This window comes from Mobula hypostoma, chromosome 1 (genome assembly GCF_963921235.1).
Source record: "Mobula hypostoma chromosome 1, sMobHyp1.1, whole genome shotgun sequence".
In the NCBI taxonomy this organism is placed as follows: Eukaryota; Metazoa; Chordata; class Chondrichthyes; order Myliobatiformes; family Myliobatidae; genus Mobula; species Mobula hypostoma.
In genome coordinates, this window is record NC_086097.1 from 229,966,547 (window position 1) to 229,994,464 (window position 27,918).

The 27,918-nt window shown below is 41.1% G+C and overlaps 1 protein-coding gene across 2 annotated transcripts in view; it reads right to left on the reverse strand.

Annotated features, from left to right (window-relative positions):
- Positions 1 to 2,580: 2,580 nt before the first annotated feature.
- The window catches only part of pag1 (phosphoprotein membrane anchor with glycosphingolipid microdomains 1), a 161,650-nt gene continuing 136,312 nt past the window's right edge, over positions 2,581 to 27,918 (reverse strand). For both annotated transcript variants that reach the window (XM_063042134.1, XM_063042142.1), the window contains 3 exons: positions 24,430 to 24,520; positions 22,702 to 23,201; positions 2,581 to 5,141 (listed from right to left, as the gene is read on the reverse strand). In XM_063042134.1, coding sequence (XP_062898204.1) covers positions 4,797 to 5,141; positions 22,702 to 23,201; positions 24,430 to 24,520 — 936 coding nt within the window. In that variant the 3' untranslated portion in view covers positions 2,581 to 4,796. The remainder of the gene's footprint in view (positions 5,142 to 22,701; positions 23,202 to 24,429; positions 24,521 to 27,918) is intronic.

The window sequence follows — 27,918 nt, forward strand, 5'->3', positions numbered from 1 at the left end:
AAAAATAATTTATCCATTAGTCTTCAGTAAAATGATGTATATATCTTGTAATTTAAACAGTACAAAAGATTTATTCAAAAGAGAATATAAAAGGTATTGAACTTTACATAATATGTAATATGTAACACAAACCGAGGTTCATAGATACTGCAGCTAAAAACAGGTGTAGTTGGTAAACAAACTCATGAAATATGGTCACTGTCAAAAAATAAATTCCTTTACAACTAGAAATGTGGTATTTATCTGTTATTTTATCATAATTTTCTCCGATCCAGCATGCTTTCCTCCGTAGCGGATTACTTACTAATCCAGAGCAACTGGCCAGTGTGCTGTAAAATACCCACACTTGTAGAATGTAAATTTCCAATATTAGTAAAGAATTCTAAAGCTAACAGCTTAAGTCTCCAAGTGGTACATAAACTTAAGATATATCTTGCAAATGTATTCATTAAAAAATCATTGTAGCTAAATGTGATATCAATGCCAACTTGTTAAAATAAAACTAAGATAAACATAGTTAAACTGAAAGCTTGAAACCATGTATATATGGTATATCATTGCTTTGCTGTTGATCCATCTACCCTGGACTGGACACCACCGAATCTAAATGATTGAAGGAAAATTCCATTGTTGTGCTCGTTCTACAAAGGTACATGATGCATGACTGACTTTGGTGTGCAGACATCAGCTTTTTGAGAAAGTGAACATCACTCAACATTGTCTGGGCATCACATCCATTTGTTACCACCCCCTTTAAAAAAGGTTAAATACCATAATGGTAACTGGTATCTAAACAGCTTGTGATTGCTTAATAGAGGGCATTGGAATTATTAGGACAGATTATAAAATCCATTATTCCATTTTTTTTGTTATGTCATAAATACGGTAGAGAAAGACCATTAGAATTCAACAAACCAGTCTGATCCTAATGGTCACATAATGAAGAAAACTCTTTTTTGTTTTCAGTTTTGTCTGATTCTATCCTGTACATCGATCACTGTGTGAAAATCTAATAGTTCTATTCTTGTACTTTAAAATAATAATGTGCAATAATAAAATATCCTATCTTAGAAAGTTAACTGCAGTCATTTGTTAAAATGTGCTCTCTGTTGCTCTGTCTATATGGGACAAGTCTACTGTGAAGTGTGCAGCAGATCTGGGAATTATTCAGCTTTCTCTTTTGCTACTTTGATACTGTTTCTGGTGTAGGTGAACAAACTGACAATTTTGTTATGATGCAAAGATTTTTCAAACATACCACACTGCATCTTCCATTATTCCACCAATCTGTACATTTTTCCATTTTGCTATTATTTCCAGTTTCTGATTTCACTACCCTGTTGGTTCACTATTACCTAAACTGAAACTTTGTAAAATTTGTCCAGTATTTCATTCTGTCCCAGGCAGGTAGAGAAAATAACTTTTACTGACAATTCTATTATTTACATTGTGCCTCATGCATTGGAGCTGAAGTGTCCAAATGGGTGTCAGTAAGTGCCATCATAGTGAAAGTGTAAGGAAACTTCATTGGGGATTGTGCCAGTTCTATGAAAGGAAAGTACGTTTATTGATGTTAGTAGGTATTTTTCAAACAAGTATGAAGGAATAACACTATAACAGAGCCTTGTTCTTGGAAAAGTCTATATGGAATTAACTATTCTATTGAATTAAAACAATTGGCAGTTATTAACTTACTTAGCAAAGGAACCTTGAAAATTTATATAGATGTACAGGGGGAGCATTTTGTCTGGTTGCATCATAGCCTGGTTTAATGCACAGGATCGCAAGATAGTTGTATCCATCACGGGCAAAATGCTCCCCACTATCGAGGATATTTTTAAGAAGTAATGCTTCAAGAAGGTGGCATTCATCATTAAGGACTCCTACCATCTTGGTAATGCTCTCTTCTTGTTTCTACTATCAGGGAGATCCAGGAGCCTGAAGACCCACACTCAATGATTCATAATCAGCTTCCTCCCTTCCATCATCGGATTTCAGAATGGTCTGTGAGCACCACCTCACTGTTTTTTTTTGTACTATTTACTTTGTCGTTGATAGTAATTTAACATCTTCGTACTGTACTACTGCTGCAAAACAGCCAATTTCAAGTCATAATAAATCTTATTCAGATTTCAGGAAACATTTTCTGATGCGTGGACTACATCACCTGTCAATCTGAAAAAAATATGGTAACTTTGACTTTATGGTTTAACAATCTGGAAGGTTAGAAGTTAATAGCAAATCTATCACAATCTAGTATCCAAAGCTATACCAAACTACGCAGGAATATAGTTTAAATATATGTTCACAGTCAGACCAACAGCTTAATTTGTTAAGGATTGGGAGCTCTTAATTCAGAGAGCATTAACTGCACTAACATGTACCCAGGTCTAGGAAAACTAATCGCTTATTTAACTAACATACATCAAAGTTGCTGGTGAACGCAGCAGGCCAAGCAGCATCTATAGGAAGAGGCGCAGTCGACGTTTCAGGCCGAGACACTTCGTCAGGACTAACGAAGGGTCTCGGCCTGAAACGTCGACTGCGCCTCTTCCTATAGATGCTGCTTGGCCTGCTGCGTTCACCAGCAACTTTGATGTATGTTGCTTGAATTTCCAGCATCTGCAGAATTCCTGTTGTTTTCGCTTATTTAACTATCTACTTACTAGAAAAAAAATGAGGATCTATATCTGATCCTACTTGAGAGGAACATAATTGAAAGTGCCTGTCAGTACTTTACACCTGATTGTACATTCACTTCAAAAAGCATTGCAGTAATGACTGATCTTGCTGGAGTTTGAAAACACATAGGAGTCAGTGGCGAGCAGTCTTTCAAGCCGATAGGTGGAATAACAGTTTCTTAAATATTTCTGTTAAAGTAACATCACAAGAATAACTTGTGTGCAGATGAGTAATTCAACCCCTCAACTAAAGCCTGAAATTATTAGGCAATTTGATTTTTGGTATAAATTGACTAAAATAACTAGAGGAAGACCAGAGTGGGAAGAGTTTGTGTAACACTTCCCTGTCATTACAAGCAGTCAGTGCTGAATAAACTTGACCCAGTGACTTTGTGCTTTTCTATAATTTGAGAAGCAAGTGCAGTTAAAGTTGATTTCTGGTGCAGTGGGTTGAATTAGCCACTTTTTTCCAGAGGTTAACTTTCCAATTCTTCACAAATTCTTTTGGAAACAAGCTTTATGCTTAATGGAAGACATGTAATTTTCTTATTAGAGAAACATCAACAGGAGAAAGGTAACTGAGGTATAGTTGACAGAATGCTTCAATAGTATGAAGCGTAAAATTGGAAACAACTCAGTGGGAACACAAAGACTGTGGTTGCACCTGACTAACTTTAGACCCAATTCTAACTGAGCTGCAGCATAACCAAGCAAGGAAAGTTGAAGTGGTCAATCACATGCATTCAATTCTTAACTGTTATTCTGCACACAATACTTAGCCCTTATGCCACAAAACATGTACTCAATTCTTTAATTTACGTTAATTCACTTCTTTGCACAGCTCCCCCTCCCAAAAAAATCTATTGTTGTGCTTTTTTTTATAAAAAAAAAGTGGCCTAACTCAAAGTAAAATAACTTCACATCCATTCTTATGTGTCTTAGTACAGCTCAGGAAAATTGACACCTGGTTTTTGAGTAGAAATTTCAATTGTGATAGCACCATTTTTTTTCTCTCTGGCATGCAGTCCCTCCACATGATATCAGCAGTATGCGAACACCAACATTTAACTCCAGGGTCATTTTAAAACTCACTGGATCTGAAAAAACAACAGTACTTACTTACTCACAAAGCCTTAATTAACCCCATCTCGCATCAAATTGTGCTATTTATAGAGTCAAAAGCAAATGCACTATTTGCCTTCCATGACTTCCTGCGATCCCCAGCACAGCACTACGTGCACAGGGATAGTTTTGTTGGTGGAAGTCAGGCTGTATACCTCAAATTTCTTTGCCTTCGGATCATTCTAGGCAGCCAGTCTCTGCCACATTTCATAGTCTTGTGCTTATTCTTGCATTAGAGAGAAGAATTCATTCATTTTGCTTTCATGCCACAGGGTGGGGCAGATGGGAAGGGACATCTGCCTCCAAAGTCCAGATGTTTATGGGGAGCTTCATGTGGTATGACTTTTTTAAGAATGCCTCCCATCAATATCCAGTCTGGAGCATGTCGAACAGGCCTCTTGCACAAAGAATACAGCTCTATCAGGCAATATCCTTCGCCAGTCTTCTTTGGCCATTTGGAAGCAGTCTGTCATCACCAGTCCTATCACTACGCCATTGATTAGTAACACCACTCCTGAAACATTGCAATTGAAGATCATATCCCTTAAAATAATATTACAAACACCACATTTGATCCACAGTGCTGATGTGACGCCACAATAAAAACGTGGTAAAGCAATTTCTAGCCCTTCTTCCCCCAAACAAAATTAAATGTAAGTTCCAAGTTTATATAAAAATGACAATTGCACTAACTGCAGCACTTTCTACAACTTAATCTGCACTACTTTTGCATGAAAATGTGCAACCAGAAAAACAAAGATTTCCAACTTTCTACTCATAACCCTTAAAATAATTTTGCCCTCCCCCTCACTCAAAGGCTCTTTTCATGAACACAAAGGAATAAATGCCAAAGTATTTCTTCCTTGCATTCTATTTACAAGGTACCTAACTGCATGTACTTAAATGTTGAACAGCACAAGATTTTAAAATAAGAACCCAAACTATGTGCGTCAGCAGATTTGCAGGAGATGCTGCAGTTAAAGTCCAGGTGTATTATTTCTGATTCACTTCACAAATGCTTTCATAATCATTCTCTCCCAGGCAGGTAGACTGGTTTCCACCAGTCTCAACGTTCTGTTCTGGAGAAGTCTCTTTCAGACCACTGATGGCTTCGTATCCTGGATCAATATCTTCACCTCCAGCATCCACAGATTTGTTTTGCTCTGGAACTTTAGGTGCTCCTTCAAGCTCACTGACAGATGCATAAAGATGGTTGGGTGTAGGTGGCAGTCTGCTAGCGGTCACCTCCTCAATACAGGCATATCCAGCTTCTAACTCCGTATCTGTCTGATGCCATTGCTGTGATGATTTAGTCACAGTGGAGTACATGGCGGCAATCTGGGGAGAGACAATTTACATTATTAGAATTCTAGATGGGCAAAGCAAGAGACTTCAAAATATTTTCTCTACGTAGCTGAAAAATATTACTTCCCACACTTCTGCTGACTGAACAATAATAAACCTAAAATTAATACACATTTTCCCAATTGGTTTATAATAATTTATAATATCTCATTTTTTTTTGATAGCTAAACAGCTTAAGCATCACTTATTGTAGCAGTCACTTTTACTATTAATGACAACAGGATATACCATGAATTATTTTTACAGGGACAATTTACAAGGATGTTACCAGAACTTAACAACCAGAGTTATAGAGAAAGGTTGAATAGGTTAGGAGATGTCCTATTCCCTGGAGTGTAGGAGAATGAGGAGAAATTTTATGGAGCTATACCAAACTATGAGGGATATAGATAGGTTAAATGCAAGCATTAATATACATTAATTGTATATGTCATCACACTACCAAGTGATACATAGAAACATAGAAAATAGGTGCAGGAGTAGGCCATTCGGCCCTTCGAGCCTGCACCGCCATTTATTATGATCATGGCTGATCATCCAACTCAGAACCCTGCACCAGCCTTCCCTCCATACCCCCTGATCCCCGTAGCCACAAGGGCCATATCTAACTCCCTCAAGGTACATATGTATCTTGCTAAAAATAAGCTCAAAGTTAGACCTGCATTTTGCACTCCCGCGTCTTCCTTTGAATTGTTTTAGTGTGTTGAAGTCACAAAACATAACAATTAGAACCAGAAGTCATGAGTTATGGGTGAAAGGTAAACTGGTTAAGGGGAACACGAGGGGGATCTTCTTCACTCAGAGGGTGGTGAGAGTGCGGAACGAGCTGTCAGGGCAAGTGGTGGATGCGATTTCTATCTCAACTTTAAAGAGAAGTTTGGATAGGTACTGTACATGGATGGTGAGGGGGCGGGTATGGAGGTCTATGGGCCAGGTACGGGTTGATGGAACTAGGCAGAATAATAGTTTGGCACGGACTAGATGGGCTGTGTTGTATTGCTCTACGAATGTGTGAGAAAAACAGAAAATCGGCTAAATTAGGTGAAGAGTTCAAATGTCACACTTTTTCACAATATTCAAATAAATCAACTCAACAAGAATACAGATAAAGGTTGTTATTTCTTTCTGTGAATTTCAGATGAGTATAACACTGCCGTGCAGATTAATTCAGAGCAAGATACAATTAAAACAGAGGTTCATTAAGCACAAGGACTGAAGGTGCAGTTATTAAAATTATAGAAAAATTAATAAAGGTAGCTAAATTATATGCATGCATGCTCACTAACAAGATAGCACAAGAGAGAGGGATAGTTGTTTCCACTGTAAAATTTGATTGGAAATTGGAGTTATCTCAGAGTAACTTTTAAATCCATAGAACAGGCTCCCAAAAGAGGTAGTGGAATAAAAAGCACTGGTAAACACAAATATAAATCTGATACTTTATTTCACATTATTGCAAGCAATAAAGTGGATGGTAATTTGGGAAATTACATAGTTAAGTATAGTGTGCTAATTTGAGTTATCCTGGCAGTTTTCAAGTATGATAAACAAAATTCAGCTGCAGCTGTAGGAATGATTTAATTAAGTTGTTATACTGAAATGAAAACAGAGACACTGGAGGTTTGAAAGTGTTTCAGGCACACAAAATCAGATGTCCACATTAACATTGCTTTCAAAAAGCATTCAAATGAAAACAAATCTCATGTTTAGCGTTCCACCAATAATTTCTTAAACATTAAGCTTGCTTTGGTACATTGGAATTAACGTGATGTTTATAGACTTATCACAGAACTTCCCAAACCCCTGTAAACTGAAAGAATAAGGACAGCAGGGGACTGGAAATGTCACTTTTCAAACCAAAATCAAATCAAGTTTAATTATCATTCAAACCATACATAGATACAGCTGAACAAGACAATGTTCCTCTGGGGCCAAGATGCAAAACATTCAAAATAGCAAGTAAACACTCAAAAATAGTGAGTGACGTAATTCAAAATATTGAGCAAAGAAGCATATTCACTCAAAAATAATCCTATATAAATCACCCAGAGGCATCCTTCAGAACCACACAGCTTCCAGACACAATATCCTTTCCTTCACCATCAATGTTATAAGGAAAGACTGAATATGTTAAGACTTTTATTCCTTGGAATGTACAATATTGAGAGGAGATTTGGTAGAGGATTACAAAATTATGAGGGGTATAGATAAGGTAAATGAAAGCAGGCTTTTTTCACTGAGGTTGGGTGGGATGACAACTAAAGGGCATCAGGATGAGGATAAAAGGTGAAAAGTTTAAGGGGAACATGAAGGGAAACTTCTTCACTCAGAGGGTCGTGAGAGTGTGGAATGAGCTGCCAGCACTTGTTTGATTTCAATGTTTAAGAGAAGCTCAGCCTGGCACATGGATGGTAGGGGTATGGAAGGCTATGGTCCCGGTGCAGATCATTGGGAGTAGACAGTTTAAATGGTTCGGCATGGACTAGATGGGCCGAAGGGCCTGTTTCTGTGCTGTACAGTGCTCTGGGAATCCTTTCATTGACTGGAATGGAGTGGGTTTATTAAGGTAACTCATGACTAGCACCTCAATGGCACTTAGAGCAGGATTTAAACACTAGCCTTGATATCCAAGGGGAAAAAAAATGGTAGGTCAATTCAGTGATCCGTGTCAAAGCACTTAGCAATTAACATTATTTGCGAACATACTCCACCCTCCCCGTCCCAACTGTTTTTTTGTACGGCTGTCTCCCGTCTTTCTCTACAGTCTTGATATGAAGAGCTCTGACCGTTTCCCTCCGTAAATGCAGCTTGACCTGCAGAGTTTCCACAAAATTTTGTGTGCTGCTCTATGGAGCTGCATTTGGACTTTCAGAAGGCCTCAGGGTGCCATACAAGTAGAAGATAATCAGCATTAGTGTACATGGGCTTGGGGATAAAAACTAGTGTGGATTGAGGACAAGTTAAAGGGCATAATGAGCAGAGATTTAGCGTAATGCTTTACAGATCGGGTTTCGATTCCTACTGCTGTCTGTAAGAGTTTGTGACCACATTGATTTCCTGTGGATGCTCTGGTTTACTCCCAGCATTCCAAAGACATATGGTTAGTGTTAGTGAATTGAGAGTTGTGGGCATGCTACTTTGGCACCTGAAGCACGGTGACATTCAGCACAATCCCTGCCGATTTGAATTGACACAAAAGAAGCATTTCACTGTATGTTTCGATGATAAATAAAGTTCTTCTTCATCATTTTCAGGTTGGGAACCTCAACAGAAAAATGAGACGGGGGGTGAAAAAACATCTTTTGAAATGGTCAGAAATTGAGAACCGCTGGTTTTCAGAGGGACGTGCTCTTCGTTACACGTGAATCTTTATGTAGACATGCCGGTATGGCGAGCAGTTAGTGAGGTCAACAGCACTACGGTTGGATTTCAATGTGAGAAAGCCATCTCACTGCAATAACACCGTGAAACCACACCCGGAAGGTTGGGTATCAAAGTGGTTCATTAGCAAGGAAGAACAAATTTGCTTCAGAGGAAGTGCAAGAAAGGTTCATCAGATGCACATCCACGTGTCTTTTACAAGGACAGATTAAGCAGATTGGACTGTTCCTCTCTTGAATATAGAAGAATGAGACGTATTCTCATTGAAACGTAAACTGTTTTTTATTTTCTAAAGAAAACAGGGTTTGATTGGCTCACTGCATAGTAGGTCTAGAAACTGGATTTTGGAGTCTTAATGTAACAGAATTGTCACAGATGAGAAGAAATTTCTTCATTCTTATGGTAGGGAATCCTTTACCCAAGGAGGTAGTAAGATACAGACACAGGTAAAATTCATGATAGAGATCAATAGTTCTTTTGGATATTGAAGAAATCAAGTGATGTGGGTTAGTACAGGTATCCCCCGCTTTTCCAACGTTCGCTTTACGAAACCTCACTGTTACGAAAGACCTACATTAGTACCCTGTTTTCGCTTTCAGAAGGTGTTTTCACTGTTATGAAAAATAAGCAGCACGCGATAAAAGGCAGTGCGCGCCCCGAGCAGCCGCCCTCCCTCGGATTCGGAACAGCATTGCTTTAACATGTGCCTGTGAGCAGCCGTTTGCAAGATGAGACCTAAGGTGTCGGAAAAGCCTAAAAGAGCTCGTAAGGGTGTTACACTTAGCATAAAACTAGACATAATTAAGCGTTTCGATCGTGGTGCACGAAGTAAGGACTAAGTGAGTTTGGCTTGTGGAAGCTGATGAAGATGATGTTGAAGAGGCTTTGGCATCCCATGACCAAGAACTGATAGATGAAGAGCTGATGCAATTGGAAGAGGAAAGGATAACAATCGAAACCGAATGCAGTAGTGAAAGTGAAGCAACTACGTGAGATTTTCGCTGCAATGATAAAGTATGACTTTAATTTTGAAAGGGTACGTAGGTTTAGGGGATATTTGCAAGATGGTTTGAGTCCTTACAAAGAGCTGTATGATAGAAAAATGCGCGAGGCTCAGCAGTCAAGCAAGCCTTCCACATCAGCCACAGCAGATGACGAACCTCGACCTTTGACATTGAGGCGGGCAGTCATAGGAGAAGATGAGCTGCCTGCTCTAATGGAAACAGACCACGAGATGACACCCCAGTATCCCACCACCCCAACACCCAGGCCACGGACAGATACTGTACTGATTCGCGGAGAATGCAGCAGTAGCTGGGAGGCACACAGCACATCTTTAAGAAAAAAGCCGAAATAAACATGCTAATTAATTAGGTGCCGCCCCACACGTAAATGTCAGCCCAGATCAAAGGCGATGCAATCGGCAATTGGCACTGATCTGGGCCAACAATTACGTGCCGGGCGGCACCTAATTAATTAGCATGTTTATTTCGGCTTTTTTCTTAAAGATGTGCTGGATGCCTCCCGGCTACTGCTGGACCCCTGCGTGCCTCGCGGCAATGTATCGCTCGGCGGCCCGGAGGGTGGGGGCCACTGCACCACCCAACCTGCGACGACTCAGTCTAACACACCATCATCAGTGTGCTGGGCACTGTCTTCCCAATTCCAGTAAGTGATACTACACTGTACATACATTATTTCTACTTTATATAGGCTGTGTATTTTTACCTGTTATTTGGTATGATTTGGCAGCTTCATAGCTTAAAGGTTACTGGAGAGCGCTTGCGCCGTGTTTTTGCCAACAGTGCTCGCGTGAGATTTTCTGCCGACAGCGCTTGTGTGAGATTTTCGCTTCGGCAAACAGTGCAGCAATGATTGTGGAAAAGTATTTCTACTTCATATAGGCTGTGTATTTATCATATCATTCCTGCTTTTACTATATGTTACTGTTATTTTAGGTTTAATGTGTTATTTGGCATGATTGGTAGGTTATTTTTGGGTCTGCAAACTCTCACAAATTTTCCCCATATAAATAAATGGTAATTGCTTCTTCGCTTTACGACATTCTGGTTTACGAACCGTTTCAGAGAAACGCTCTACCTTCGGATGGTGGGGGAAACCTCTATATGGAAAGTGAGATGGAGGTAAAATATCATGTGGTCATATCAAACAGAAGACCCGGCACAAGTGTGAATTGTCTAATACAAAAATCAGGTGCAGACCATGCTTTATCACACTTCAATGTACTTAGGAGTCAAATTAGTGCTTTGGAGCAACACATTTGTTATTGTATATTCTATTCTGTATGTTTGTGGAATTACTAATTCTGTAAGATTAGTTTAAAGTCATGATTAAAATGCTTTATTCCATACACCCTTGAGAGAAGGCAGTGGGTAATAAATCCAAAAACTGTAATACAAGTCGGTGAACCTGCAATCTGAACATGGCACGATACAACAGAATTAAATATTAGAGCAGATTACTGCACTTGTTAACTAAGGATGGTAATTAAGCAATAAATTAAACCGGGTGAAAAAGCTGATACAATCTTCTCAATGAATTCTGGAAACAAACAAAGCTATAGTTTTTGCAGCTTAATCTACAGAACACCGTGACACAAATAGAAGAACTAATATTTCTGCTAACTGAGACTAGGGCTGACTAAAATTAGTAGCATCAATCATCAAGAGCTCTCGTAGTGCTCAGCTCTTGACAGAATTTAAACACCTCTACAAAGATGTTAAGGATAGCTACGTATTCAACCACTTAAAGCCACTTAATTTGGGAATGTAATGAGTCAGTGAATTTTTCCAAAGACAGTTCTTCCACCACTGTAATCCTGCAGATTGTAGATTTGTAGAATACAAGGAAATGTGTAAACACCTAATGTTACTTAAACCTGAAGAAAAATTTATATGTGGTTAAAACAGGGATAATTGTGAGGCAAGTAGAGATCTCTCAACTGTGCGCTCACAGGCCTTTGGTCAAGGAATGCAAAGCATTCAAATTTACCAGTGAATGTAAATTATGTGGTTTCCCTTCCACCACCATTGAGAACTACTGAGAACCATATACATGAAAGCAAAGAGCGTGTGACTGCAGTGACTGCTAATAAAGGAATGTTAATTATGGGGATCATTCTCCACTACTCTACTCGCCCAAGTTTGTCAGCCAGTTATTAATGGCCAAGAGTACGGGCAACATCTTCCTGCTGTGGATGTACGAAGGTATTATTGTGCCATGTTCATCCAGCTAAAGATCAGCAAGAAAGCCTTAAAGGGAAATAAGACTACTAAGTTGCTTGGGTGGACAGATGAGGAGGTTGGAAAAGGAGAGCCGGTAAACAGTTAGAAAACCCAACACTCAAGTCCGATGTTTCTTGGGAGCCAGCCAAAAAGCACAGTTACAGTAAAATACACATCGCAGGAGGAACAGCATGGGCTCATTAAAAGGCTTGGAAGAAGCTCTCCAATGCTTGAAAACACTTCAAAGTCCATTACTGAAGCAGGGGACTTAATTCTGTGATAAATTAATGGAACAACTCAGTCTCTTGTGATTTTGAACAAAGGACAGATTTTTGCCTTTCACGTTGGTTTATGGTCATACATAAAAAAATCCAAACCTTGTTTGCACTAGAAACCGAATAACTATTTTTTCAGCATAAAATACCGGAGGAAGCTCTGTAATGGATGAGATGTGGTGAAGGAAATGGAACACTTTCACTGAAGTGAGAGTGCATTGAAATACCTGCAGGGTTTTTGAAAGACCATTTGACCATACCAGCAACCTTTCTCCCCAATCAATTTCAGTGCAATTCTGGAGTCAGATTGGATGGCACACAAGGTACAGCTCTAGTTCAGAAACAAGAGAGAATCTGTAGATGCTGGAGATCCAAGCAATACACACAAAATGCTGGAGGAACTCAGCAGGAAAGGCAGCATCAATGGAAAAGAGTACAGTCAACATTTTGGGCCAAAACCCTTCAGCAGGACTGGAGAAAAAAAAAAGAAGAGGAGTAGATTTAAAAGGTGGGGGGAAGGGGAAACAGAAACACAAGGTGATAGGTGAAACTGGGAGGGAGAGGAATGAAGTAAAGAGCTGGGAAGTTGGTTGATGAAGGAGATACGGGGCTGGAGAAGGGGGAGTCTGATAGGAGAGGACAGAAGGCCATGGAAGAAAGAAAAAGGGGAGGAGCACCAGAGAGAAGCGATAGGCAGGCAAGGAATTAAGCTGAGAGAAGGAAAAGGATATGGGGAATGGTGAAGGGGTGGGGGCATTACCGGAAGTTCGAGAAATCGATGTTCATGCCATCAGGTTGGAGACTACCCAGATGGAATACAAGGTGTTGTTCCTGCATTCTGAGTGTGGCAGTGAAGGAGGCCATGGATAGACATATCAGGATGGGAATGGGAAGTGGAAGTGGAGTTAAAATAGGAGATCCTGCTTCTTCTGGCAGATGGAGCATAGGTACTCATCGAAACGGTCTCCCAATCTACATCAGGTCTCACTGAGATACAGGAAGCCACTCCAGGAGCACCGGGCACAGTACATGACCCCGACAGACTCACAGGTGAAAAGTCACCTCTGCTGGAAGGATTGTTTGGGGCCCTGAATGGGAGTGAGGGAGGAGGTGTAGGGGCAGGTGTAGCACTTGTTCCGCTTGCAAGGATAAGTGCCAGGAGGGAGATTAGTGGGATAGGATGACTGGACAAGGGAGTTGTGTAGGGAGCGATCCCTGTGGAAAGCAGAAAGTGGGGGGGGGGAATAGGGAAAGATGTGCTTGGTGGTTGGATCCCGTTAGAGATGGTGGAAGCTATGGAGAATTATGTGCTGGACACAGAGGCTGGAGTGGGGTAGCTGAGAACAAGAGGAACTCTATACCTAGTAGGGTGGTGGGAGGATGGGGTAAGGGAAGACATGTGAAATGGAAGAGATGTGGTTGAGGGCAGCGCTGATGGTGGAGGAAGGGAAGCCCCTTTCTTTGAAAAAGGAGGACATCTCCTTCGTTCTGGAATGAAAAGCCTCATCCTTTGAGCAGATGCGGCAGAGGCAGAGGAATTGAGAGGAGGGGCTGGCATTTTTACAAGTAAAAAGATAGTTAGAGGTAAAGTCCAGGTACCTGTGAGAGTCCATGGGTTTATAATAGGTATCAGTAGATAAGCTGTCTCCAGAGATAGAGACAGAGAAATCGAGAAAGGAAAGGGTGGTGTTGGAAATGGACTAGCTAAATTTGAGGGCAGGGTGTAAGTTGGAGGTGATATTGATGAAGTCGATGAGCTCTGCGTGGGTGCAGGAAGCTGCACCAATACAGTCATCAATGTAGTGAAGGAAAAGTGGGGGACAGACACCAGTGTAGGGCTGAAACACAGAATGTTCTATGTAGCTGACAAAAAGGCAGGCATAGCTGGGACTTATGCAAGTCCCCATGGAGAAAGGAAGTGGGAGGAGCCAAAGGAGAAATTATTAAGAGTGAGGACAGGTTCCGTTAGATGGAGGGGAGTGGTGGTGGAGGGGAACTGGTTGGATCTGGTATCCAGAAAAAAAAACCAGGGAGCTGTGAGATCTTCCTCGTGGGGGACAGAGGTGTATAGGGACTGGACATCCATAGGAAAAATAAGACAGGGGCCAGAAAACTTGAAATCATTAAAAAGATCCAGAGCGTGTCAAGTATTACGGATATAGGTAGGAAGGGCCTGGCCTGCTGAGTTCCTCCAGCATTTTGTGTGTGTAGCTCTAGTTCAGTGAGAGGCAGTATAAACTGAGCTTAAGATTTCTCCTGTGGTTACCTTAAAAACAAATTTCCCATGTGTGCAGACCGTTACGAGTTTACTAGGCAGAGATAGAGTTTGGCGCATGCACAGGGTGGCCAATTGCAGCTGGCAATATTTTCAGAGATTTGATCATATGATCAGATGACATAAAACTTTGGTAGTATTCCGACATTTTTGCATTTAATTACATTATTGCTATTGAAATGAGAGACGCTTGAAAAGGTAGGAAGCTTCCAGGGAATGCGGCATGATAGGAACGAATAAATTAAGAGGTCAAGAGCACCGTTTCTGATGCAAAACTAGAAACACGAGGGTCTTTGATTCTGTTAGAAATAATTAATCAAAATACATTGATAACCAATTGTGAAGTCATAACTGTAAAGTCAGATTCACCGTGTTATTGTTGCTCTAGGATCAGAGGGCACAGCCTCAGAATAAAGTGATATCCCTTTAAAACCGAGGGGAGGAGAAATTTCTTCAACCAATGGGAGGTGAATCGGTGGATTTCAATGCCACAGAGGGCAATGGAGACCAAGTTACTGAGTGGACTTAAAGGCAGAAATTGATTGGTTCTTTATTGGTAAGTGGGTTAAGGTTTACAGAGAGGATTTGGGAGAATAGAATTGGAAATAAAATCAGCCATGATTTAATGGCAGAGCAGACTCAATGGGCCAAATCTGCTTCCATTTCTAAGGATCTTATAGTACTGAAGTATTGGAGAGACACCCATTTTTGTAAAGTCATCTAAATGCACTGTAGAATAAACAAACCAACATCAGCGTAAATCAACATTTTCCTCTCCAAAATCAGGAAAGATACACTACTTTAGCTGAAACAAGAGTATCAGGTCACAAACCAAATGAAAATGTGAAGGCTCCAAGTAGGTTCATGAGATAATTACTGGATAAAATAATGGTCATAAATTAGTGGATAGAGATTAGAGAAGCTAGGGTTTCTCTCCTTTGAGACAAGGCAGTTGAGAGAGAAATTGAAGAGGTGTTTAAAATCGGAAAGGCACAAGGCAGTATGGGAAAAGGAAAATAACCCTCAATAATGAGAGGGGACAAAGACTGATTGGTGAAAGAGCCAAAGGTTACTTAATGGAAATGTTGAGCAGTTGTGTTCTGGAATCAGTATTGAAACCAGAAGGGAAACGGATAGGGATCAGGGAGAAAATAGGTGCCACGGTAGCGTAGAGGTTCGCACGATGCTATTTCAGGTCAGGGTGTCAGAGTTCGGAGTTCAATTCTGGTGTCCTCTGTAAAATTGTACGTTTTTCCCGTGAGCTTAAGGGTTTCCTCCCACAGCGTGCCAGTTAGTAGGTTAATTGGTCATTGTAAATTGTCCTGTGATTAGGCTAGTGTTAAATAGGTGGGTTGCTGGCTGTTGTTCCATATTGTGTCATTACATAAATTAAAAAAGTACATAACACACACACATTCAAACTTTGGAAGACCAACTGGATCGAAGGAAGCAAAGGATTACACAACAGGTCTGATAAATACAAATTATTCTTGTTTGTAAATTTTATTTCTGTTTGTAAATCACAGTCAGTAGCATCAATGAAAGAATGTCTAACATTTAATTTATTTTTAAAATTGTAGAAGAAAATTTCAGATAGATGGCGGTTCGTAGGATAAAAGAGCAAGTGCGATCTATAGACTATAAGACATAGATATTTAACAATGCAATACTCATCTCGGAAGATTTTAATTTGCACAGTTTCTCTGGAAATTAATTTGCTTTAATGAAATGCTGTTTAGTTTCTAACAACACAAACACTAAATATCGTTTCTACCCATTCTATTGTATTATTCAATGCATTGAGGTTGGTGTGCAAGAACAGGATCAAAGTAAGAATGTTTAAAGCTATAATTTTCTTTCAATTTTATTCTCATCAGCAAAATGAATTGGTACAGGTTAAAAGAAAACTCAATTAAATGTATTTTATCTGCTAATTGCAGGAACTTGCTTTTTTTCCCCTTTTCAGCTAAAGATTGTTCCAATTCAATCAAATTTTATTTATGGCATTTGAATTATTAGTCACTTTGCAACTAAACATTAATAGGCTGTTAAAATTATAAATCTTTCAAAATTAATTTCTGATGTAATTCTGGTGTGGTTTCCTTCGAAACAGGATTGAAAGAGTTCGATGTGATCAATAGCTCCACCCATTCACCCACCCCACCACCACTACATACACATCACCTAGCTTTACCTTATAAGAAAATGAAACTCAGGGTTGTATATGGTGATGTTTATGTACTTTTCAAAGTAAACTTATTGTCACTTTGTACATACAATCAGTCTGTGTAAATAACTGTTACTTGTTCATTGGGTTTTATAGGATTGCTTTCATATTGGATTTTTTTTGTGTTTTATATCATGTTCTTTTGCTTATTGTGTTTTTATTTATGCTTCATCGAATCTGGAGAGGCAGTCACTTCATTCTCCTTTACACTTATTTACTGAAGTTTGACGATAAACAATCTTGAATCTTGAATCCCCTGGAAGTTAGAAGTGAAAGTGCAATTTTGTTGATGAAGATGTGTCAATCTCACGGGAACAGAGCCACAAGTAGACATAGCCTTAAATCTATAGAGACATAAGTCCTCAAAAACTGCCAGTCATGCATTAATGTAACTGGAACTGGTATTAAAATGAGGAAGAACATTTTCTGAGAGGGTCAAGGAATGAGTTTAGCTCTGCAGAGCCACAATCCCAGATAACCAACACATTGAAAAGGCAGCTCCCTTTAACTTCTTAGGAGGAAAGCACTGCCTTTCCTTGAAAACACAATGGATCAGATTGACTTTTTAATATTTCAACTTCCTTGTGTTGTGAAATAAAAGCAAAGCCGAATGCCTGAAGCCAGGAAAATACACTCGGTGGCCACTTTATTGGGGACACTTGTATGTTAATTCAGATATCTCATTAGCCAATAATGTGGCAGCAACTCAATGAAGAAAAGCATGCCGACATGGTCGAGGTTCAGACCAAACATCAGAACAGGGAAGAAATATAATCCAAGTGACTGACTGTAGAATGATTGCTGGTGACAGATGGGATAGCTTGAGTATCTCAGACACTGCTGATTCTTGGGATTTTCATGCACAGCAACAAAAAAAAATCCATTGAGTGGCAGTTCTATGGTGAAAATACCTTTTCACGTGAAAGTTCAGAGAAGAATGGGCAGACTGGTTCAAGCTGACAGGAAAAGTGACAGTAACTCAGATAACGTGTTACAACAGAGGTGTGCAGAAGAGCACCTCTGAATGCACAACACATCAAACCTTGAAATGGGTGGGCTACAGCAACAGAAGACCATACTGGGTTCCACTCCTGTACCTAATAAATTGGCCACCGAGTGTCTATAATGACCTACATGAGAGAACCTGCAGATGCTGGAAATCCAAGGCAACATGCACAAGATGCTGGAGGAACTCAGCAGACCAGGCAGCATCTATGGAACAGAGTAAACTGCCGACATTTTGGGCCAAGACCCTTCACAAGGCCTGGTCCTGATGAAGGGTCTCACCCTGAAACGTTGACTGTTTACACTTTTCCACAGAGGCTGCCTGGCCTGCTGAGTTCCTCCAGCATTTTGTGTGTGTTGCCTTGTATCTAATGACCCGACCAGAACAGTCACCAAACTACCTTCCACTCTGGGCAGCATACTTAGGATGCTGTTGAAATTACTGAATCAGAAACCTGGACTGGAAAGTCTTTAAAAGGTGCATAGAAGCTGTTTCTTTGTTGTGTGTTGAGTATATTTCTTCACACCTTAACCTCACCGACCACCCCCCCCCCCCAGTGTTTTAGCATTTATCTGGGTGGTGACTGAAGTATCCCCATATCCCCTGGACCGTTGCGTGAATGTGGGTGTGATAGATGCTGAGGTCAGACTGGAGGGAGGAACAAATCAAACTGCTACTGGAAAAAGGCTCTCTGCTCCCCACCCATCCCAGCCATTTTCACAGGCCACCTTATCCTTACTGATAAATTCAGCATCCTGTCCTTATTTCTGCATGAGATCCAGCAAGCCAGCTTTGCGAAATTCACCGACTACTATTATTCTACTTGTGGACGTCTGATGTTGCTGCAGACCTTACCAAGCATAGTTCAACATAAAGCAGGCTGTATCAATAACTTGCAATTATTCTGACCCAGAAAAAGGCAGCCTTGTCTCTGCCCATACAGGGCACCATCACTCAGACTCAACAAAACAAACCCTCTCAAGAATAGATACAGCACTGGGAGCAGCCAGCCACTGTACTTCCATTGGTGAAGTTTTCCTTCTCAGCCACAGGGGTGCACAGGAAACTAGCTGGCTGGAGCACTATAATCCTCAGTGCTGCTGTGTGGCTTTGCTGATAATCAAAAATGCATTGTGTCAGAAATGTTAACTATTTGCTCAAATCATTCAATGTTTTCAAATTGTATTGTATGCATTTCTGTAAATTAGATTGGCAACTGGTCAAGACTACTGCCTTTGCTTACTGAAAGCACTATTTCTGTAAAGAATTGCTGAGAGTATGACACTGCATTTAACTTACTGAAAGTAAATACTGGTGAGTTTAACTTTCCCTTAGTTTTGCATGTTTTTAGCAATCTACACCTGCTTATATTTAAGTTACCATAAAGCTTCTTTAAATTACTATCTCTGTGATTACAGCGACTCGGCACCGCAGTCTGATCTTTTATGCCTCTCCGAAACTGCCTCCAACAGGGCTACCATGGTATAGACCCTCCTCTCGCAGTAAGCTCCCAACTCTAGACTTTGCATCATACAGCATTTCACTGTCACCCTCACTCTCTTCAGACCATTGGAATTCACTTGTGAGCTTGTTCTTCCTATACATCCCAAATTTTATACACTTCTCAGGCCAAAATTGTACACAATACTCGGCCTCACCTTTGCCTTAGCCTGCAACTCCAAACCCTCACATCAGCATGGAAACACGTCCTTCTGTCCAACTCACCCATGCCAACCGTGTTGCCCAGCAAGCTAGTCCCATCAGCTTGTATTAGGCCCAAAGCCCTCAAGACCTTGCCTACCCACCTACTATTCTAAATGGCTTTTAAAAATTGGCTAATATGCCCATCTCAACCACCATTTCTGGTAACTCATTCCAAATGCGCACTGTCCATTACATGAAGAAGCTGCCCTGATATACTATTTAAATCTTGCACCTCTGATTTTAAACTTAATCCCCCTTACTTTTAGCACCACCTTCCTGGGGAAGGGACCATGTCTCCTCATTACCTTACATACCTCTATCAGCTCGCCCCTCAATCTCAGACGTTGCAGAGTCCTAGTCTGTGCAACCCCCTCATAACTCAGGCCCCAAGTCCGAGCAGCACAGTGATAAATCTTTCATGTACTCTTCAATGTTCAATGACATCTTTCCTATAACAGGGTAATCAAAACTGCACACAACACTCCAACTGCGCCTCACCAATGTTAGGTATCTGCAATATAACTTCCCAACTCCTATAATCAATGATGAACGTCGGTATGCCAAACACCCTCCTCACTACCCGATTTACCAGTGACTATACTTTCAGCAAACTCTGCACTTGCACTCCTAGGTACCTCTGTCCATAGCACTCCCCAGGGTCCTCCTATTGACTGTACAAGTCCTACCCTGCTTTCCTGCCATCAAGTTGTAAATTAAGCAACTATCAATGAGGGGTTCCCAACCTGGAGTCCACCCAGAACCCTTGCTTAATGGTATTGGTCATGACATTAAAAAAAGTTGGGAACCCCTGCCAGAGACACTTTTTTTAGTAGCAGAAATTTTTTTCCAAATGATCCGAGATTGCTCCAGAGGGTAACGAGTTCTAATTGACCTGAAGGTGCAACTACTTACAGTAATGAGACCTGTGGTCTTAAGCAGCCCATCAATATGGACACAGTCAGACAAGATGTATACAGTGGACTCTGGCTAACTGAGACACCCCGGAGCCAGTATATTTTGAACCAATTAAGCAGCTGCCCCAATTAGCAAAGTTTCATAGAAATAGTTAAAGAAGGTATAAAAAAAGAAAACTACCATTTAACTGAGTAACAAGTTATGTACTTAAATGAAAGGCAGAGCAAATTAGAACACTATCAATACTACTACAGTACTATTAAAAATGTGTATTAGTTCTAAATAGTTATCAACAGAGGAATTCACCCAGTGTACACAGCGTGTTCTTTTGATTGACAACTGTAAATGAACAGAATCAGCACAGACACCTAGTGCAGATCATGCAATGCTTTCAACCTCTGCATCCTCCACATCTTCATTTTCATTTCAACATGCAATGATTGTCGATAGCTTCAAATTCTTCGTAATTCCTAACTTGAAGTAGTGAAAACAGTTCCTTTTCACTCCTGGCCGTTTCAGGCATCTTCAAGCTGGAATGCTTGAAACCACAGTGAGTAAAACAGTTCTGAATTGTCTTACTGCTTATTTCTCACCAACAATCAGTGACCAAAATCTCTGCTTCTTGGACACAGACACACACAACCGATGCTATTTAAAAACCGTTTGCTCTAAGCACAGCGTAGTGTCTAATGTCCACACAAGTGCACGCGATTGATGCTAGTTAGAAACTGTTTGGCAACAGTCTCTTGCGCCTATTAAGTGTCAGAGTGTCCCAAATAAATGAAAGGAATCCAGGCTATTTGCTCGATTAGCTTTCGTTCTTTCGGAGTTGTCCCAAATAAACGGCTGCCCTGATTAACCAATGGCCCAGTAAACTGGAATCCACTGTATAAAGCTTGCAGCTACAGCAGTGGACAGCACTCTCAGCCCAGCCCATGCCTTGTGACGCTCACATTCACATGGTTCTCAGAGACCAAACCCTCGCTGCAGCAGGGTTCTCCACAAACCACAAAGGTCCACGCATGACAAGTGGGCTGCAGGCAGCAGAAAAAAACAGACTTCGTGACTCGAACGACTTCTGACCCTCATACTGAGATTTTTGGAAGAAGTTAAAATCGATATAAATAATGAAAATAATATTTAACAAGAGATTCTGTAGATGCCAGAAATCCGGAGCAAAACGTACAAAATGCTGAGATGCTCAGCAAGTCAGGCAGCATCTACAGGAAGTAATCAACGGCTGATGTTCAGGGTCAGACCCTTCATCAGTAAAGTTTAAAAACATTTGGTTTGTGGAAATAATTTTAATATTTTAACAAGATAAGCCAAACTACTCATCTGCACTTACTTTTCCATGCAGATTGACAACCTTGCTATTTCCAAGTGTGACAATACAGCTGCAATGTAGTGGGGGGGGGGGCAGAAATGAAAAAAATCTAACCTCATTCAGTTTAATGAGGGAGTTATAGAAAAATACAGCACAGAAACAGGCCCTCTGACCCATCTAATCTGTTTAAAGTGCCTACACCCGTCGGCCTGCATTGGGACTATCATCCTCCGTACCCCTATCATCCATGCACTTATCCAAACTTCTCTTAAGCATTGAAATTAAGTGCTCATGGACCACTTGCACTGGCAGCCCATTCCACACTCTCCCAACCCGCTGAGTGAAGACGTTTTTGCTCACGTACCCCTTACACTCTTCAGCTTTCATCCTTAACCCACGATCTCTGGTTATAGTCCCACCCAACCTCAGTGCAAAAAGCTTGCTTGCATTTACCCTATCTATACCCCCCATAATTTTGTATTCCTCTACCAAATCTCCTCTCAATCTTCTATGCTCTAAGGAATAAAGTTCTAACCTATTCCTTATAACTCAGGTCCTCCAGACCCAGCAACATCCTTGTGAATTGTCTCTGCACTCTTCCAACCTTATTTACATCTTTCCTGTAGGCAGGTGACCAAAATTACACACAATACTCCAAATTAGGCCTCACCAATGTCTTATACAATTCAACATAACATTGCATCTCCTGCACTCAACACTTTGATTTATGAAGGGCAATATGTCAAAAGCATTCTTAACAACCCTATCTACCTGTGCCACCACTTTCAATGAATTATGGACCTGTATTTGCAGTCCCTTTGTTCTACCACACCCCTCAGTACTCTACTGTTCACTGTTTAAGACCTACTCCTGTTGGTCCTACCGAGGTGCAAAACCTGGCACTTGTCTGCATTAAATCGCTGCTAGACTTCAGTGGCAGATTCAGGTCCACAGCAGGAGATCCACAGTGTGAAGCCTCAGAGAAACTGAGATGTGCACTGAGCCTAACCGGGTGCACTGAATTCATAAAGGGAGCAAACAGCAGGGAAACCACTACTAATTCCACATCGTACCAAGTGCAGGTGGCAGTTTGCAAGATCCTCCAAATGAAATGCTGGGAGCTTCTGAAGTAAGGATGACGTTTCAATGAATTAAAAACAACAAACAAAATGGCTCACCTCTATGTTTTCATCCAGCTGCTTTATCAGATTTGGAGGAGGTTCATCTTCAGTAACCAATATCTGCTCTGTTGAGAGACTGCGATTCACTTTCACCTTGCTTACCGTTGCGTATGCCGCGGTACCATCAGCGGGCTGGTGATTTTGATCTTGTACCACAACATTCAAATCTGTAGCTTCTGCCTCACTATAAATTTCATTGACCACACTGCCAGTTTCCTCTTTCAGCTCTTTCACTGTTTCATAGAGAGAGTCTTCAGTGACCATGTCCGGTGAGGAGCTGTCCTTTAACACTTCATAGGTGTTACACACCCCCTGCGAGGTCTTGGCTTCATTCACTTCTGTCGATTCTGCGGCAGCTGTTGGATCATTGCCTGGTATTTCAGGCAGCTCCCTACTCTGTGTACATTTTGAAGATTTACACTGTGCATCCTGGTTTGGCTCAACTGGAAGCAATGCATCTTCAGAGGAATTTACAATTGTACTTTGATCTGAAAGGACTACCAAAGCAAAGTTATATAGCAACATTTTCTATTTTTAAAAAGCACAATAATTGAGTTGATTCTTTTCCCCCCACCCATCTGCAATTAAGGTTTGACAACCAAAAATTAGCATTGATGCATTTGAACAGTTGATACGTAGGAGGGAGCCTAATTTTGAGGTGATTGGAGGAAAATATGTTTGAAAACGCCAGAGGTAGATTTCATTTTACACAGAGAGTGGTGTGGAACGCGCTGCCAGGGTGGTGGCAGAAGCAGATACATTAGGGACATTTAAGAGACTCAAGATCAGAATCAGAATCAGGTTTACTATCACCGGCACGTGATGTGAAATTTGTTAACTTAGCAGCAACAATTCAATACAATACATAATCTAGCAGAGAGAGAAAAAATAATAATAAATAAAACAATAATAAACAAGTAAATCAATTACGTATATTGAATAGAATTTTCAAAATGTGCAAAAACAGAAATACTGTATATTTAAAAAAAGTGAGGTAGTGTCCAAAGCTTCAACATCCATTTAGGAATCGGATGGCAGAGGGGAAGAAGCTGTTCCTGAATCACTGAGTGTGTGCCTTCAGGCTTCTGTACCTCCTACCTGACAGTAACAGTGAGAAAAGGGCATGCCCTGGGTGCTGGACGTCCTTAATAATGGACACTGCCTTTCTGAGTCAACCCTCCCTAAAGATGTCCTGGGTACTTTGCAGGCTAGTACCCAAGATGGAGCTGACTAGATTTACAACCTTTTGCAGCTTCTTTCGGTCCTGTGCAGTAGCCCCTTCATACCAGACAGTGATGCAGCCTGTCAGAATGCTCTCCACAGTACAACTATAGAAGTTTTTGAGTGTATTTAACACATGGATGAGAGGAAATGGAGAGCTTAGAGGGAGAGAAGGATGAGGCTGAACTTGCATTCAGTTAGAAGGGCAAAGGGTCTGTACTTAGCTGTACTGCTTTATGTTTCTAAATAACACCATGCTGATGAAATGCTTTGATATTGGACAATGGCATTGCTAAAATAATAAATATCAATGAAAATAAATGGTAACATTTTGACGACTTCCAGAAGGGACCATTAATCCACCTAGAATTGTTAAAAATCTCCCCACCACAAACCATTTGAAATGTTACTTATTTATATACCGAATGTACAACAGGTCTACGCTTTCCTTTGCTAGAAGTTGAGAAAGTTACTTTGGATTGCACATGCCAATTGCTGCCTTACCATCTCCATTTGTAAGGCTCTCAGTGTGACCATTCGCTGGCAGCTCACTTCTGGAGCTCACTAGGTAACTGTTGGTCTCCTTCTCTGAAGGCTGAAAAACATTGATGTCACTGCAGAGTTTCCAAAAAACAGTTACAATAAGAAATTTTCCCCACCACTTTTCTTTGAAAAATTTGACACTTGAGTGTGCTTAGGCTGCCTGAAATAAAAAATAAATAAATCTTATACTGCAGAAATAAGCCTGTAGTTCCCGCGCAGGTTTGGGTCATTTGAATGGAATTATAAAGTGATTCTGCTGATGCTGGAAATCCAGAGTAACACGGAAATCTGGCAGCGTTGGAGAGGAATAAAGAGTCAATGGTGCTTCTTTATGACGAGAAAGGAAGAGTGAAGATGCCAGAATAAGGTGGTGGGGGAGGGGAGGGGAAGGAGTACAAGCTTTAATGTGATGGTCCTCTCTCCTCTCCTATCAGATTCCTTCTTCAGCACTTTTCCACCTATCGCGTCCATGCTTCTTACTTCATCCCCCTTTCCCCCCCTCCCACCTACCTTCCCCCTCACCTGACTGTACCTGTATCACCTGTACGAGTGAGTGATATGACACAGAGATTCAGGTCTAGAAAAATTCACTAGAAGTTTAAAGTAGTAAGTGCCCTGTTGTAAGATTGTTCTGAAAGTGCACATTTAATTTCTATTAAGGCAATACACAACAATTTCCTCATTGTGCCCTGCTGTTCAATGTCCTTAAACTTGGCATTTGCACTTGGCAATTTGCAGACGAGTGCCCCACTGAATTTCTGGAGCTGTGCAATTGAACCTCTGTTGGTGAAGTAAATGAAAAATAAAAACAAAACAACCCCTCCTTTTCACATGTTGAATGCCGAAAGAAAAACTACATCATGTTTCATTGGAAGGAAACTGTAAGGCTTTTGGAAATAAAAAATAAACTGCAGTACACTTGTTTAAATGCTAGGAGATAGAATCTTGTAGTACTCCAGGTGACAATTTAAAAATTAAATTTGCAACACAGAGGTAAGAGGGCTGGAAATGCAAATGGAGATAAACTGGGTGACTAACAAACAATCTGTTGGAGGAACTCAGCAGGTTGTGGAGAATCTGGGAGGAGGAAGGGAACTGGCGACATTTTGGGTCAAAACCCTGCCTCTCTGGATGGTGAATCAATCATTTTGTTCACTCTTCTGCTTCTCATAACTTGTGAGGCGTCACAGTGGCGCGGTGGTTAGCACAACCCCTTACAGCGCCAGTGACACGGGTTCAATTCCTGTGCTCTCCCCGTAACCGCAGTGAGTTTCCACCAGATGCTCCGGTTTCCTCCCACAGTCCAAAGATGTATCGGTTGGTAGGTTAACTGTCCCGTGATTAGGCCAAGATTAAATCTGGACTGTTGGCGTGTGGCCAAGTGGTTAAGGCATCGGTCTAGTGATCTGAAGGTCGCTAGTTCGAGCCTCAGCTGAGGCAACGTGTTGTGTCGGTGAGCAAGGCACTTAACCACACATTGCTCTGCGATGACACCGGTGCCAAGCTGTATCGGCCCTAGTGCCCTTCCCTTGGACAACATCGGTGGCGTGTAGAGGGGAGACTTGCAGCATGGGCAACTGCCAGTCTTCCATACAACCTTGCCCAGGCCTGTGCCCTGAAAACCTTCCAAGGCACAAATCTATGGTCTCACGAGACCAACGGATGCCTAAATCTGGACTGCTGGGCGGCGTGGCTCAAAGGGCCGGGTAGGGCCTATTCCCCGCTGTATCTCAATAAATTAAAAATAAACAAATAAAAAACTGGCTCAGAAGTGTGAGGTAATTCACTTTGGAAGGTTGAATTTGAAGTCAGAATATAGTGTTGATGGCATGATTCTTGGCAGCGTGGAGGAGCAGACCGTTCTTGGGTTCACGTCCACAGATCCCTCAAACTTAACAACAAGTTGATAGGATGGTTAAGAAGGTATGGTATGGTGTGTTGGCCTTCATTAATCATAGGACTGAGTTCAATTACATTAGAGCTCTACAAGTCCCTGGTTAGACCTCAGGTGGAATATTGTGTCCAGTTCTGGCCGCCTCATTATAGGAAGGACATAGAAGCTTAGAGAGGGTGCAAGAGGAGATTTACCAGGTACTGCTTGGATTGGAAAGCATGTCTCATAAGGATAAGCTGAGCAAGTTTGAGTTTTCTCTTTGGAGTGATGGAGGATGAGAGGTGACGATAGAGGTGTACAAGATGATAACAGGCCTGGAATGTGTGGATTGTTCCTCAGGTGGAAATGGTTAATGCCCACGAACATAATTTTAAGTTGATTGGAAGGAAGTATGGGGGCTGGGGGAGATGTCAGAAATATATTCTTTACACAGAGATTGGTGAGTGTTTGGAATGCCCTGCTTGGTGTGGTGGAAGAGGCAGATAGATTAGGGGCATTTAGGAAACTCTTTGACAGGAACATGGATGACAGAAAATGGAGAGCAATGTGCGAAAGAAGGGCTAGGTTGATCTTAGTAGGTTAAAATGTCAACCGACATCATGGCCTATACTGTGCTTAGCTATAGGCAGGGTTAATTAGAAATAGAAAATAAAAGATAATACGCACCAACAGTGACCATGCACAGTGAAATTAATAAAATGCAGCAGAAAAGTTCATATGGGGGGTGGAGTTGGTGTGGAGGGAAGAGGAAGAGGAAAGGGAGATAGAGCACATCTAATGTAGAGCCATAGAGTCAAAGTACAGCACAGAAACAGGCCCTTCAGCCCATCTAGTCCAATTAAACTGCCTACTCCCATCAACCTGCACCGACAGCAAAGACCTCCATACCCCTATCCAAACTTCGCTTAAACGTTGAAATTGAGGTCGATAATACCACTTGCGCTGGCGGCTCATTACACACTCTCAAAACCTTCTGAAGCGAAGAAGTTTCCCCTCATATTCCCCTTAAGCATTTCATCTTTCACCCCTAACCCATTACCTCTATTTGTAATCCCACTCAATCTCAGTGGGGAAAAAAAAAATCACAAAACACAAGAAAATCTGCAGATGTTGGGAATCCAAAGCAACACACACACACACACACACACACACACACAAAATGCTGCAGGAAGTCAGCGGTTCAGGTAGCAGAAGGGTATTGGCCCAAAATGTGAACTGTCTACTCTTTTCACAGATGCTGCCTGACTTGCTGAGTTCCTCCAGCATTTTGTACGTGCTGTTCAGTGGAAAATGCCTTCTTTCATTTATCCTAGCTATATCCCTCATAATTTTGTATACCTCTATCAAATCTCATCTCATTTAATGGATTCAGTAGGCTGCTGCTTTGAGAATATGCCAATTAAATTGGAGATGCTGGGGACATGGAGAGAAAAGGGAAAGGAAGAAGAGGCAAAAAGGAGAGAGGGCATTAAAATCAGAGCAACATCATTAGCTGAATGACCTATGCAGTGATGTACTGTTTGATTCATAGAAAACTAAAGAGTTGTAGAACACTT